General features: G+C 39.3%; 1 protein-coding gene across 1 annotated transcript; it reads right to left on the reverse strand.

Moving 5' to 3' along the window:
- Positions 1 to 320: 320 nt before the first annotated feature.
- Positions 321 to 13,816, reverse strand: prcp (prolylcarboxypeptidase (angiotensinase C)). Its single transcript, XM_022189087.2, has 9 exons — positions 13,302 to 13,816; positions 9,124 to 9,264; positions 8,938 to 9,039; positions 8,527 to 8,708; positions 7,983 to 8,140; positions 5,216 to 5,388; positions 3,226 to 3,393; positions 2,923 to 3,110; positions 321 to 1,315 (listed from the first exon to the last, which is right to left on the reverse strand). The coding sequence occupies exons 1-9, from the start codon at positions 13,476 to 13,478 to the stop codon at positions 1,102 to 1,104; spliced, it is 1,503 nt and encodes a 500-aa protein (XP_022044779.2). The 5' UTR covers positions 13,479 to 13,816; the 3' UTR covers positions 321 to 1,101.
- Between the last annotated feature and the right edge of the window lie 2,085 nt (positions 13,817 to 15,901).

The following is a 15,901-nucleotide window of genomic DNA, read 5'->3' on the forward strand; positions in this document are numbered from 1 at the left end:
TATTACTTGCAGGGGGGAACAAACCAGAGCCTTGGTGCCACAATTTAGAGCTTTAATGGCAGCCAGTGAATTAATGCGTGCTAGGGGGAATCCCACAGGTTGGTCCACGGGGGTAAGGTCAGCAGGCAGAGCTGCAATAACCTCCCACCACTCGCTTTATTGGCCTCCTCCGATTGGGTTTTTATTAAATCTCAAGCACGTGCAATTGTTCTTGCTCAGTGGAAACGGAACTTGACGGCCGTATTCTTTCTAAAACATGACAAAGAGTGCGCTCGGCAGAACAACAGAACATGCATATGTGATCAAAAGACAAGAATGTATGACAGTAAATTGGCAGCTTTTTAATCAGTTTTAAAGGAAGACTCGATTCTTGGGGATGACCACACATACAGAAAATCAGTAGAAGTCTTAAATACAGCAGAGAAGGCACCAAATTAAGTTTATTATTACACTTTGTGCATTGAAAATCTTCTAAAAAAATGGGATTTCTTTGTCATATTTGGTGCCAGACTTTTCTCCTGAGACTCATTTATCGTTAAAAAGCATATGAAAACATACTTCAAAAGAACAAATTCCGCTGAATGACAACAGAATGAACTAAAGGGGATGTAAATTTGGAGCAATGAAACTAAATGTCATCACAGACATGAATAACCGCAGCCATGACTGTAAAATCGACTGAAATAAGAAATCATGAGCTTGGAGGCAGACGGGTCTTAATGGGGATTGGCAAACTTTATATGAAGGAATAAAAACACAAAATGAGGATCATCCAGTCTTTTGATGGTGATAATGAGATTACACGAATAAGCAAACAAACATACAGCGTTGTTGTCAATGGGTTTCACACGGCAAACAGATCTTTTGCCGATAATATAGTACCTTTTGTCTCCAAGCCCTTGAAAATGTATAGAGAAATGGAGTGTATCAAAGATGGCTCACTGATTCATACAGAAATTGATTTTAAAAAAGGAACAAACTTTGGCATTTTAACCGACAGCACCGTGTGAAATACCACGTCACACCAATTAAAGCTAATTCCCAGATATCACAAGTGTCCCAGTCAAGCAGAATTTTTACCGTGTGTGGAATTTAGTAGGTTCACGCAGTTCGGCGTGTCTTTTTAGCTTTCTTGATCCACTGCCTGAAATACTTCACCTCTAAGGCCCGGGCGGCGCGGACTGAAGGCGGGTCGAGGTCGTTGCTGTAGCGGAGGTCCAGGTGATGAGCTCCGTCAGGAATCATAATGGAAATCAGAGAATCCGTAAAGTTGTGAGTCACTCCGCCAGCAGACCAGGGGTCCAGTCCTCCATTACTGAAATGCAACAGCAGAGACGTGTTTACTGGGAATCAGACACAATAGTGTGTACACGTAATGAACATTTTTTGTAGACTATGGTAAACAGTTACGTCATGGATTTTGTGAGTTGTCAGTGTACTGTGGTGTCTAATATTTATTGTAAAAAAAAAAAAAACACACACACACAAGGAAAGCAAATAAAGCTAAAAAAAACAAAACAATAATTGATAATTTTCTTGAATTTTTGTGCCCACCAGGCTTTGCCAACAAAAATCCCACTGACAGGTTTAAAAAGCATTTTCATCTTGTCTTTATTAATCACCTGAATTATACCATTTATCAGGCAGAAACTATGAAAAAAATTCTAATAGTAATTAAAGAGTTGTCAGCTTTCAGGGGTCCTTGAACTACTCATCTGTGAAGCGTAGTTCCATCAGAAAACTTAATCAAACCTAAGTTCAAAATCAAGACATTTCATCAAAATCACTTTATTCCATTTAAAAAATAATCTAAAAATAAACCAGGTACAGTAACTAGATTCTGTAAAAAACTAAAAATTCTATGTTTCTTGGTGCAAACATGAAGCTATTCGTGACTCAGCTGCAATCACCAGTCATGTGGCAATAATTCACAGACTTTGTGACTAACCTGGGCTGAAGTCCAGGCGATGGAAACAAGTTAAAAGTAGTAAAATATCTATAACATGTAAAGTCACTATTGTTAATATACTATATAAGTCACTATTTTACGTATTTATAACATCTGTGGGCAATTGAAAAAATGACAAACATGTTATTTCCAGGTTTTATTTTTCTAGAAAATAAACTGAAACAAGATTGACTAAGAAATTCGACTCATTTATTTTCTTTTTTATAAGTTATGGCATAATAAGTGTCATCCTGTATTGAGTCCATTTTTGAGTTCTTGCTGTTTCTAGTCATGGTTGTGCAGTTTCCACAGAGGTGCAGGACGTTCTAGTGCAGAAAAAAATGAGCCCATATTGAGTAAAACTGTGATGAAGCCAGGAACACCCAGAAACTGCATGAGTATTAAAAGAGATAAAGATGTTGAGAGAATAAAATATTTACACTCATAACGTTAGCCTAATAGCATAGTTGCCTAAGTCATGAAGGCCAGAAAATGACTTAGGCAATTATGCTATTAGGCTAACGATAAGTAACCAGACCACTGGTACTGTTCTTGACTGTCCGAAACTAAAGGTGTTGTGTCCCCCGTGCCCCCCTCCCCCCTTCCGGAACGAATATCCGTCTTTAATAGGGCCCGAATATTATATAGAAACCACTATTCGGGCCAGCCCTACTAAAAACATATTTTCCAGTTTGGCGTATGGCTCAGCTGAGAGTTGACTTTTACTGTATAACCTGCGCCTTACTTTTACACTCGCACTATATGTATTTTTCACTGTGTACAGCACTTTGGTCAACAGTGTTGTTTTTAAAGTGCTTTAGAAATAAAGTTGGTTGCTTGGTTGGCTGGTTCTTAATTTGCCTGCAGTAAAGTGAATCACCATCTGCATTTAAATTGCTCTTTCCCCACTAGACAAACCGAGATAACAACAGGAACCTTCTGCTCCAGTCTGGCATTGTGTCAGTGATGCCCACCTGAAGATGATGTTGCTGTGAGAGGCGATCTCCTTCCCCCCAAAGACCGTTCCTGCCCAATCAGCCCGTGGCCGGACGCCAAACATGGCGCTACACTCATCGGAGAAGGCCTGGAAGTTCCAGTCCTCGGGTTCAAACATGTCCTGCACGCCATCTGTACACATGGGCATCACCATCTCCGTGCAGGCCTGGGGAAGACGGATTGAACACACATTCAGTCTGACAGGTCAAGCTGCTCGCTGACACCTATGTGCACCAATTTATTCGGCATGACAAGACGGATCCCTGCACTCTGCTACGCACCTGGTACGTCCAGCCGAGTGCACCAAGGCTGCCGGTTGCTGTCTGGGATGTGTTGAGACAGGAAGCGCTTCCGGTGTAGTTGTAGTAAACCTTCGCTGCCTGGGAGACTCCGTGCAGCAGCTGATAGTCAGACACGGCGGAATCGAACGGGAGATTCTTGCACACCACCTTGAAAATAGACGCAAATAAAAGGAAAGCAAACAGAATTAATTAGAGGTTTAATCACATTACAGCTCAGGTTAAGCTATTACGTCGCTAAAAGTTTCATGCATTTTTTAGAATACCATTAAAGAGGGAAATTAAAATAACTAATTCCCTCACATCCGAGTTGTTTACAAGACTGAAGATTGCTTTTTTCGTGGCCCATAAAGTGTTTTTCCACATAAAAAGTGGTGGCGCCTGATTTGCATATGAAATTCCCTGGAATGAACCTGAATTTATTGCCCTACTCTTGGCACTAGAGGAGAGAGAGCCCATTTACTTAAAGCCAGTGATCTAAATGATTTAAAATTTAAAGATTTCGCTCTCATTACCATTGTTTTTCTCCTGGCCGTGGCTGACTCTGAGAATTAATAGCGTGAATGATAAATATTTGAGTTTCAGCTCCTGTTTGATTTCACTGCGTGTTGTTATGGTTGCGGCGGCAGAGCTGGCCGCTGCTGTTGTCCTGCGCTCTTTGTGAAGCCGAGAAAACTGGGCTTTCTTGTTTGGAGGTTGGAGGGGAGCTGCACTAGTGTGGAGTCTGTTACTAAGGCTTTTGTCTGCGGCCCGGGGAGGAGTTGGTGGTCGATGGATGAGGAGGGCCACAGACATGTCCAACCAAAGATTTATACTGTGGAAAAAAAACACTGCAATAGCTCCAAAGCATCTTCTCCTTACTTTTCAGATAGGATTAGGCTTATACATTCATCTCTGCCAACAGATTTCCCTCCTCTAAGCCCTCAATACCCCGTTCTCACACTCACTCAGATAATCACATTAGCTTTGTCATTAAAAAAGCTCCTCTTTGCACCCACTGCCTAAACCGCTTAAACCACCCATAGGGGTCGCATACATTAACGGCACGGAACCAAAAAAGTAAAAGCTCAAAATGACCATTTAGTGTTTATTTCACCTAACGTGATGCTCCTGGGTCTATTCAGTGATTTAATGAGTGATGAGTGAAAAATGTATCACACAAGTGGGAGTTTAATAATGAGGCTTGAGTGGGAGCCCCTAGGAGGGGTTTGAAGCCCAGAACGGGGAGCCAGGGGGTCAATAGCAGGGCTTGGTTCGTACACGTGACGTGCCAAGGTGACTGGTAGAATACACTGCAGCCCAAGTCAATCAGCCTCCTGGAAAAAACAGCCGCTGCACTGTCACAAGCTGCTTTGCATAAAAACAAAAGGGCACCTTGTAAAGAAAAATGTTTCAAACTTGCGGTGTAAGTTTAAACTCTCCTTTGCATCAAGTGTCTAGTTAAGTATTTGTTACAGTCCCATTCAGTCGAGAGTGGCCAACTCTCGTTGTCCTCTTTCTGTGGCGCCAATGTGAGCGTCCGAACAGGAACACCTCGGAGATCTGACGGAGTGTGCAAATGAAAAGGGCCCATTGGTACGAGGGAAGAAAAGAACGGTGGCTCACTTGTAGCCGCTCATCTAAAGAATACTTAAAATCTAAAAGGAAACGAGATCCTTATGAATATTGATGAAGTTAGCGGACAGCTGTTGTAAACAAAAGCTTGGAAGACCACAACAAACACTTGTAACACAATCGGCTGAATCACACATTCATTTCAATTAAGGGCAGGCTGTCAGGCCAAATTAGGCGCTTAAGCAAAGACAAATAAAACTCACAAGTTGCAATCAAGTAAAAACTTTTGACAAATATTTACAAAAACCTGGAAATTTTCCTTGGGCCATGCAAGAAAACAACCACTGCCAGACCCAGTTTTTGATTTGTTGCTCTGAATCTTACATATTTACAGTATTTTACTAGTTGCTGTTCATACCTGGATCGGCCAGCGAGGTAGCGGCTGCAGGAAATTAGCTTCATAAGGATAATCCACCATGGCCAGGTTCACCCAGGTCTCCTGAAGCCAGTTCTTGAAGCCAATGGCGTCAATTTTGGTTTTAAGAGGAGCACATAAGCTGAATTCCTCTGACAGCCACTGAAGACCAGAAGCTTGTCAGAAAAGAGCAAAATAAACAATTAGATGTAAATAAATTAGTAATTACTTTTCAATGTGAACTACATAGACTATATTATCAGACTAAGATTGGGTATTTTCATTTAAACGAAGAGAGAATAACGATTATTTTATCTGTATTGAACAAAAACAAGCAAAAACAAGTTATATAAACTGAGCTGCTAAATACTAATCAAACATCCATTAATTAAACTTGGTCAAAGGTGTCCAAACTTTATAGAATCAAACACTCGTTTAGAATCAGAAAATACACAGAAAACTTCAGGGTCGTGCTTTTGTGTTTGAAGTGACAGAAATCCTTTGGAGGGAAAAGCAAATAGAACTGAAAGGTGTCGTGGAAATGAGGATAATTTAGGTAGAGCAGTGCCTCCACTCTTTATATACAAGTTCAACTTAATGAAAGTCAAATCTAACAATGAATTTTACTTTGATTTTGAAGTCCCACATCACAAGTTTTTATTCATATCTTTTTGACTGATGTAAATGAAAAACGGCCAAAATTCCCATAATGTACCAACTACCATCTTCTGTCTGTTGTTTCTGGTTCACTGTGCCTGAATTGTATTTCAGCCAACAATGACAAATGCTTAAATACTTCTATATTCAAGTCATTTTGTTGGTGCTGCTATCTTTAAAGACCAACGTGTGTGTCAGTACATGAATTTTGGTTTAAGGTATTGTACCAAGTGCTTGAATTTTCTCTTTGGTATTAACTAACTGCTAAGTCTTAGATATTGTGCAGCTTTAACCTCAACAGTGCCACCTTTTTTTTGACTACTATGCCCGTTAAGAGTTGGTTGTGATTTCTGTTTTTGCCATACATTATTATTAGTTGGTATTCTCAGTGCAGCTCCTGCGTGTCCTGGCTCCAATAAAGGGTTAACATTTTCTCTAAACTAAGAATTGAAAACTTAGTCTGTGTCATATTCCTCCCAGATTTTAGTATTTAGATAGCTAGCTAGCTAGCTAGCTAGCTAGATAGATAGATAGATAGATAGATAGATAGATAGATAGATAGATAGATAGATAGATAGATAGATAGATAGATAGATAGATACTTTATTAATCCAGAGGGAAATTCAAGAAAAAATTGTTGGAGATATTGTCAAGCTACATTATGAAAAGTGATGAAAGACTTTTTCGTAGCATGTTTAAATGAGGCACAGTTTTATAGAAGCTATGGTTTTCTAAAATCATTAATTCTTAAAGATTTGCTATAAGTTATAGGAATACCTACCACGACCTACAGACCTTTTTTGTGTTACTATAGTCTGCATTGTGAGTTTGCAAAGGCAGATATCTCATTTCTTATTAGTTACATAGATTGTACCCTGAGCCCCATCCAAAAGCAAAAAAGTTCAGGTTTAGGATTATTTTTCACTTTAAGCCCTGCAAGTGTGGCTGCAGTAACAAGTTTGCTGTGCCAGTCTCACAATATGTCTGTGGTGTGGAATTATTTCCAAGCCCACACATATTGGTATCAGTTGATATCAGAATCAGAAACTGAGAGCTGGACAATATCGGTTATTGGCAAAAAAGACAATATCGGACATCCCTAGCTGTAACCTATTAATAAAAACAGCATTTTCAGATTATGGACAGTCCTCTTCCAGCACTTTCATTGTCTTTTTAGTGAACTGTTAAATCAGTTTGTGATTTTGTTGGTTATTTCAGAAAATCCTTTTCTGCCAGTGGCAACTTTTAGACAAATAAACCACCAACAAACCACATTACAGCCCTCTAATGCTCTGTAGTGTATATATATAATATATATATAATATAAAATACAACAAAATCCAAGTGTCACAACAATCATTTCACAAGGATGTGTTTAACATACTAGAAGGTGCCTTTGTTGAGACAATAACATCTCATAATGCAGAGAAGACTGGCTGCTTGTTTCTAAAAGTCACTGTTCATCTGCCAAAATCCATTTATTAACAGACCATTATTATCAGATTATTAAGTTCAGGTAGGAGTCAATTTTCTATAAAACACAAAACATGATTCCTGCTGATTTTCGTACTTCTCAGCTTAACAAAATGGTCTTATCAATGGCCTCCACCTGTTCTATAAAGCAATATATGATTAACAATTGATCTAGACATTAGTTTTCACCTATAAATCCTTTGAAAATAGTGATTTATTAGAAACTGGCATAGAATATTTTATCAGTTTACATTCACTACTAATAGTGATAAGAATAAAAGTACCACTAAGTTCAATAAAGTTCATTCTTACGGATCAGGATTATGATAATTGGAAAAGTGCCAGGGGATCCTATAAAGGTGCATGTTTTTATTCAGCTCTGAGCTCAGGTGACCTCTGTGGAGAGGCTCCACACTTTATCCCCAACAGTATAGCAAGTTTTAATATCAGCTGTCTGCTTTCAGGTTTTAGTAGGAGGTTTTTCTGCTTTAAAAATGTCGACTTTACAGTGCTGGAATACCTAAAATCCAGTTTTCTGGGAAAGAATATGAAATATGATGAAATTAGTGTCAAATAAAAATCAGCCTGACAGAATATTTCAAATAACTCATATTAGAGGACACATTTCAGCCTGACTTACCAGTGGAGGAGACATTATTGATAGCCTTCCAGGACTTTCTGATATTTGCATCGCAGTTATAGCCACTTCTGGCAAAGTCTTGAGTTACTATTTTGTAGAAATCTCCACATGGCACCATCCTAGGGAACTGCCATATCGGTGCGGAGGCTGCCAGAGCTCTGAAACACGACAAGAAGCAGAACCGTTTCTATACTTTCTCCTAGAATTACATATTCATTATCATCAGTAATCTATGGATTAGTGAACATGTTTGCTTGGACAGAATGGTATAGAAGACAAAGAATGATTCAGTCTCAGATACGTAAAGTTCAGACTACATACATTCGTCATGCTGGGCTCAAAGGAACATCTGGTGTTTATCCTAGACATTTATTTGCCAACAGGAGGCAATAAAGGTAAAACTTTAGGATTCTTTAGTCAGAAATGACCAAATTCTTGGGTATTGAAGCAGATCTATTGTTAAGAGCTACAAAAATGCTAAATACATTCCAGATTTTTTGGGTACTTCAACCTGCAGATCTCTGAAAGTGCACTGATGTCTTACCCAACAACAACATTAGGGTATTTCATCCTGAACCAGGCAGCCAGCATCCCTCCGTAGGACCCTCCGACAGCGATGACGGGGCTCTGCTGAGCTCCAGGTAAAGTGCTCTTCAGGTTCTGAATCAGAACCGCAAAATCTGCCAGCGCCTGCTCTGCGGTCAGGTAGTTCAGATGTTTGCTGTCCTGCAATCGAATGATTTTATACAAGAATTCTTATCGGAAGAAAACATGAAACACACATGTGAAATTTGCCCCAGGCAGTGGATTTGCTGATAATTATTTCACCTGAAGCTATCACACACTAGAGTATCAGGAATGAACATTAAAATATTCAAACCTAAGCCAGTTTTTTGTTGATACTTACTATTTCTTTATACACATTTTAATTAGAAGCTTCTGCATGTTCCCTTACACTGTACGAGTCTTGTCCAAATGGCAGCGACTCTCCATAGTAACGATGTTCTGCAAAAACCAGCATGGCGCCCAACTCCTCTGCAACTTCCCACATGAAGCCCTAAAGACAGAACAGATGTCTCGACTTAGACCGAGGACTACGTGTGAGTTGTGAATGCACAAAAGCAGCAGCTGCATGTTTTACAGTGTTGTTGCAGAACCAGGTGATGTCGCCTTCGTTTCCAGTGTAGAACAAAACGGGTCCTCCGGGCTGCTGCCAGTGTTTGTCGGCCACCAGGTACCTCTGCTTGAAGGTGTCATCCTCGAGGAATCCGAAATGATCGATCTGGAAGAAATGCAAACAGGAACAATAAATAAAACTAGCGATGCATTTGTGTAAAGGTACAAACTAATCCCTAACAACTTAACTCTACAACTGTGCCAGAAACGTCCCTCAAAAGGAAACCAGGAGGTTAAGTTTCCTTGAGGATCAACTGCTAAATTAAATTCACTTTTAATTTTCTTGTTATTCAGCAAACTAAAAACTGAATTTTTATAAATTATGTTGCCGCGAGATCATGTTAAGTCCTCATTTACTGACAAACACATTTTCCTCCACACCATACCCTACATATGTAAATTCATCAAGTCATATCTTTACATATCCATATGTAAATTCACGGTCATACATGCATACATCTGTAGATTCATCATGCCTGGTATACTGTCTCTATGTGACCTTTGTTGCAGGATTATTTTTAGCCTCAATGTACTTGTAATTCTTGTCCTGCTTTTTTTTATGCTTCATCTGCATTCAGCTGCTGTAACATGTAAATTTCCCCAGTGAGGAATGAACAAAGTTTATCCTATCTTATCTTATCTTACCCATTTATTAGATACATATACACTCTAATGTGTCTCCTCAACAGCCTTGTAATCTACTCATCTTTTTGCAAAGCCTTTTAACATTCAGTTTCTGTTAACACTGTGCTAAGAGTAGCGTATTCAACCCTTTCGCGAGCCTGTAATAGTTTGTTCTTTGTATTAATTCTGAAGAGCAATAAGAACTACTGAGACTAATGGTGAGTATTCAAAGTGCAGTTACATTAGGGAGTCGCCCTGATTTGAGCCACAAAGCGTGCTCCCCTTTCGAGCACAAAGCAGCAGAGCAAATTTTCCACAAAATTAGAGGCAGAGCCACGAAAGGTAACAACATAATGCAGAGATAAATAAAAGACTATCTTCTGGGAATTGGTCACCCTTGTCAGCAGAAATGTTGATGTTAAAAACAACACACAACATAATAAAGGGATGGAGCGAAGTGCACAGAAAGTGCTTTCAAGTAGGTGTGATCCTTGTGTCCCTGGCCCTGTGCCAGCGATGGTGTTGTGAAATGACAGTCCCGAGGCTGGATTCTAAGGGTAATTAGCCCCAATTTGTATTAAAAAATGCTGGAGCCATTTTTAAGGGATGCCACATTAGTTCCACTTTAGATGAGCTCTGAAATATCCTTTCATAAAACCTCGGGGATTCTGGTGTATCTTCTCCTTTCAAGCATATTTCCTGTGTTCTTTATTAGACAAAGGCAGCGAGAAAACAACAACTTCACAGAGAAGACAACCCCATGAGGCTACTGAGTAGTCCAACCCTGGAAACAGCCCCGGCACTTAATACAAAATGTTTCTGTTTTGTTTTTCCCCGTCCTCGCTCTCTTCTCTCCTCGGCGGATACAAAGGAGGCAGCAATTTTATGAGCCAATGACAGCAAAAAGATTCTGGGGCCTCAATGTGTTCATTCAAGCCTCGACTCCTTCACACTTGGCAGTGCTTTTAAGTGCGAGGGGACCATGAGACAAAGTTCAGCAGCTTGGCAGCAGAATGAGTTTCAGTGGTATTGGTAAAGCAAAATGCAATCTCAGATTTTTGGAAATAAAGCATTTCTGTGTTGCTTGGTGAGCTTTAAAAGAAAGACATCGTTTGTTTAGATTTTTGTGTTTTTAGTTACTTTTTTAATCTAGATTCAGGATTTCAAATGGCAGATTTCTGACTTTGTGGATCAAACTTTTGAGCCAACGGAGACAAAAATATTCCTGCAAAAGACTGTGATCTAAATAGCAAAGCTAAAGTGGCTGAATCTACAAAGTCTTGCAGCAAAAGGACCCCCAGTGAGCACTGTATCACTTGCTCCCACTCAGTATGCACATCACAAAACCTATGAGATTGGTTTCATAACGCATCCACACCCTGATACGTAGTGCCACCATGTGGTTGCAGCAGGCAGCACTTTAGCAGTTTAACTCAATTAAAATTCACTGCGTATGCCGCACATCTACTAAGTACAGAAAGCTGCCCGATTCCACAAGCCAAGTCCTGAATCTGTTGTCCAGCAAATGCAGACATGAGGGGGAACAAGCAAAGAACAAGCTCCAGTAAACTGCTGCAGTAAATTTGAAGGATGCTTCAGGACACTTCCATTCATTGTCTTGAGGCAGAGTGCAGTCGAGAGGATTTCCGGACGACAACTGCTGGATCACTTGGTGCACTCTTCACAGCAGTTGGCAGAAATAAAAGTGTAGAAAAAAAAAGCTGCATGATTGATGATTCTTTTGTGATAACAGCAGATTTTCCACTGGTGCTGGAAAGTGGTTTGCAAGGATTGTATTTGCTGTCCTTGTCGAGAAGAAGAGCACAATTTCTCGTTGACTGGCCTAAAAACCCACATCAGACGAGACAGCGGGCGTCAGAGGGCAGGAAATGGTCTTTATCTTCTTGTCAGCTTGGCTGATTAAGCAGGATGTCGTGGGCCGGACCAGGTGTGGAGCTAATTCCTGAATCCAGACACTATTTAGTGCTCACACATCATTAGCAGCACTAATAGCACTGACATCAGCAACTACTGTTATTCCAATTTTCATTCAATATGGACATTTTTTTATGAATAATTGATTGGTTGTTGCTCTGTGAACATCAGAAAATAGTGAAAAATGCTCAGCACAAATTCCAAGGGATTAAAGTGACAACAAAAGTTATTGTTTTTAAGTGTAAAACAAGTGAAGGTAACACACCCTCAAATTTAAAAACCAAGTTTATTTGCCATTATTTTGCTTGAAAAACATGTCAATAATTACTCTCTAGTAAAAAAAAAATAAATAGCTGCAACAACTGAGCACAAAAATGTTCTGTGCTACTAATATACTACATATATAAGAATACTAAGCATATAATTCTGCAAAATTTAGTTAAAAAAAGTTCCTTAATTTGTTTTCTTTGTTATTCTTCTACCAGTTACACTTCATTGTTTGGTAAAACAACAATATGGATTGTTTTCATTTACTTGGATATGTCTTCTTCCAGTGATCATAAGCACGACTTCTGGAAAGTGATGCAAAACTGGCAAATATCTCAGTTTTATGTGCGAAAAATAGAACTAATTGTCTTACACTAACAAAAATGAAACAGGAGTTTGCACATGCAGTAAAGTGCACCAATAAAAGAAAAAAAAAGCTATATTCAGTTTAGAGTTAAGGTCTAAATAATGATCACCAGCTTGTGTACCAAAGCATCTTTATGACCTATTTTCAGTTTCCATGATTCACCTGATTAATCAGCACAAGATGAAGGTAAAACTGAACTAGCCATTGGTGAAGTCATAGGAAAAAACAGTCTTGTGACTGTATGAGTCATGTTCATAAAACCTGCTGATGTTTTGAACCACCGCAAACCCTCATCATGAAATGTGAATCTCCATAAAGTAACAATAAGTGGAACATGTAGAGGCTCAGTGAGGATCTCTCAGCCCTCCCAGGCGTTTAGCATCCACTGGGCCCCGGAGACCTCTTTAGGCAGCGAGCCAGGAAAGACAGTTAAAGATCTGCTGGCAGGAACAGAGCCAATTGTGATGCTTTTCCCTTCACTACAGGAAGCCTCATGGGAAACACCTACTGTATTGTCTGCACACACAACACACAGACCTCTATAGAATTAAGTGCATTGGGAGGTTTTTTTTTTCTTTTTGAAAGAGCAAGTGGTGAAATTATTTGTGCAGAGTAAACAATGAAGCCAAGTTATGTAGTGGCAAATAAAAAGGTGAGTAAACTAAATGAGGCAGGAAGAATCACATAATAGAAGCAGGTATGCTTTCAGAAAGAGCTGCTTAACGATAAAATCAAGTATTATTTTAATTCATACTTATTTATTCATACAAAATATTGGCTACAACTGTCTTTTGTAATAAAGTCAGCCTTCATAAGGTACAAATGAAGCACTGAAAAGTGAAGTGAAAGAGAAAGAAGCAAATTAAAGAGGAAGAAACTAGTGTGAAACTCATGTGTAAAATAACATTTTATGGACATATTCTTAGTTAAAAAGCAAACTTTAAACTCACCTTCTGCTCAAAATAAAATGTTTTATAGCTGACGGGGGGTTCAGATGAGTAAGGCAGCCCTCCCAGTCTGGTGAAAAGTTGAGATTTGAGTGCAGACACGTGTAAACAAACCAAACACAGCGTTAGGACGCAGGTAGCTGCGGCTCTGCCCGAAACATCCGTCCTGCCCGCAGCCATGCCTGCTGCTTCTGTCAGCTCACAACAAACTGATCCTCAGCGCAGCAGGTCGCATGATCTGTCTGTGTTTGCCCTGAGGAGAGGAGACTCGTCCCGTAAAAGAAAGGAAGTGAGGCTTCCCTGTCAGCAAATCCAGAGAGGTGTTACCGGACAGCTGGTGGAATGAGTTTTTCATTGGAGCTGAAGGAGTGAGTTGTTGCTGCTGCGCTTCTGCTGCAGGACGCACCAGAGTCAAAGCCTCCACAATATTTCACCAACTTTCATTTGACTAGAGTGAGAAAGGAGCCATGGATGTATGAAGCATACAACAGACGGTCCTTACTGTAGATAATTCGCAGTGCATGATGGGAGAGTGAGTTCTGCATGAGCGCACTGCTGCCTCCAGTGCCAGAAAAAGATTTCTGCCCCAGATCTGTTACGCTTATAAATGCGCATTTACGCACCACCAAGGGCCAAAGAGGAGCAATGTGTCCCTGGTCGACTGAATTAAAGCACAAAAGGCGACATGTTGCACTTAATAAGACTTAAATATGGTGGCGCAAATACCGGAAATACGTCACAGAAATATGCACTTGACTGCACAGTCTACAGGAGGCAAGTTTGTGTGGAGGTTTGACTGAAAACAAACTGGAGAAGGGCCTGGCTTTACTTGGTATGCTACAGTGCTAAATAAGCATATTTCAAAATCATACATAAAACATACTCTTCACATTGTCAAAGTGCCAAATTTAAAGATACTCTTGCACCTTTTGTAAACATAATACAGAATTTGTTACCTCTTCTTCAGCTGACAGATCTGAACTTTTACTTTTCATTGGTATTCTTTTAACCTTAAAGCTATTATCTTTAACTATGATAATCCACGTGTCACTCTTGAATATTTGCTAAATAAATGACATAGATTTGCGGATACAGTGTTTTCTCATGGAATTAAGCTTTCCACCGAAATCAGCATTAATAAACTGTGTTTAATAAACAACAATTGAAGTGGGCTCAAGGAAACTGGATACATTTTCTTTCCTGGAGCCACTGACTGAATTTGTTATACATATAACCTGTTTTTGTTTGTCATTATATGTTCTCCAACCTTATTTGTAAAACATATCTCTAATCTATATGTTCTGCTGATGCCACCTGATTATTTTTATACCGCTATTTTATCATTTTAAAAAAGTACAAAAAGTTGCACATACTGCAAGTATACAGAAGCAATAAAAGATCTGTCCTGCATTTTTTTATGGAGAAATTCAACAGATATTTATGCCATTTATTGAAATTCTAGTTGCCACACTGATATGTGATAATATGGTAATGAAAGGAACATGTCTTTTCTTAACTGTGTTACAAAACCCTTCACTAAAGGAAAACAGCAAAAAGACAAGCAATAAAACTTTTTTTTCTAAAATCTACCTATTTTACAGAGATATGAAAGCTTTTCTAAAAGCAATGCTTTAGGAAGAGATTGGAAAACTGTAATAGCTTTAGCCAATCTAATCTCTGTGGGTGAGTCACTCCAAAGGTTCAGGTTCTGGACTACCGAAGCATGATAGCATGAAAGTGGATGATATCAGAAGATCTTTATATGCCGATCTAAGATGATGTCCAGGCTCATGCGGGGTTAGAAGATCCTTTATAGCATACAGGAAAGATTTTGGTCCTGAAAGGCCTTGAAAGTCAGTTGTAAAAATTGCTGAAAATGAAATGGGAGCTATTGCAAGACAGCCAGTCTGGGAGTTATATGATGTTGTTGCTGGGGATAGTCCTTCCACTCTCATTTTTAAACTGATAAGGGTTTTGAACAGAGGCCGAAGTACTATCAGTTTATTATAGCTCAGAATCAGTTAAGACACCTAAATTTATAGTAGCTGGCCTCAAGCAATGTCAGTGGACTCCTGGATTATCTGCCGAAAATAATTATGTCTGACAAACAAGAGAATGTCTACCTAGTCGTCATTAAATTTGAGAAATTTCAAGCGGTAGAGCAGCTAATATCAAAAAGAGGTCGGTTAGTTGGGTTTGATTGCCATGAGAAGTGGATAATGACAGAACATACAACCCACACATTGGTGTTGTCTAAGTAACAATGAAACTGACCATTATATTTATTGATAAACTTAAGGGCAACAAATATGTCGGTGGAAAACATTAACAGACCCAAGGTTGACCCTTGAGGAACAACATGCATATAACAGTAAACTGAAGAATGCAAGTTTCCGACAACAGAAATTATTCTGTTTCACAGGTTGGGGCATAATAATGTAGGAGAAATTACATTTGAGAAATTTCAAGAGGTAAAGCAGCAGATCTCAGAAAAGAAGTCGGTTAGTTGTATTCGATTGCCATGACAAGTGGACAATGACAGAACATACAACCCAAACATCGGTATCATCTGTGTAACAATGAAACTGTCCATTATATTCACT

This window comes from Acanthochromis polyacanthus, chromosome 13 (assembly GCF_021347895.1).
Source record: "Acanthochromis polyacanthus isolate Apoly-LR-REF ecotype Palm Island chromosome 13, KAUST_Apoly_ChrSc, whole genome shotgun sequence".
NCBI lineage: Eukaryota > Metazoa > Chordata > Actinopteri > Pomacentridae > Acanthochromis > Acanthochromis polyacanthus.

What these genes read in the sequence shown, in the direction of transcription:
- prcp (XM_022189087.2), bottom strand. Translation starts at nt 13,478, where the DNA reads ATGGCTGCGGGCAGGACGGATGTTTCGGGCAGAGCCGCAGCTACCTGC. An exon ending in CATTTTATTTTGAGCAGAAG is followed by an intron (nt 9,265 to 13,301) that starts GTGAGTTTAAAG and finishes CATTTCTTCCAG; the next exon opens with ATCGATCATTTCGGATTCCT. An exon ending in CCTGGTTCTGCAACAACACT is followed by an intron (nt 9,040 to 9,123) that starts GTAAAACATGCA and finishes TTCTGTCTTTAG; the next exon opens with GGCTTCATGTGGGAAGTTGC.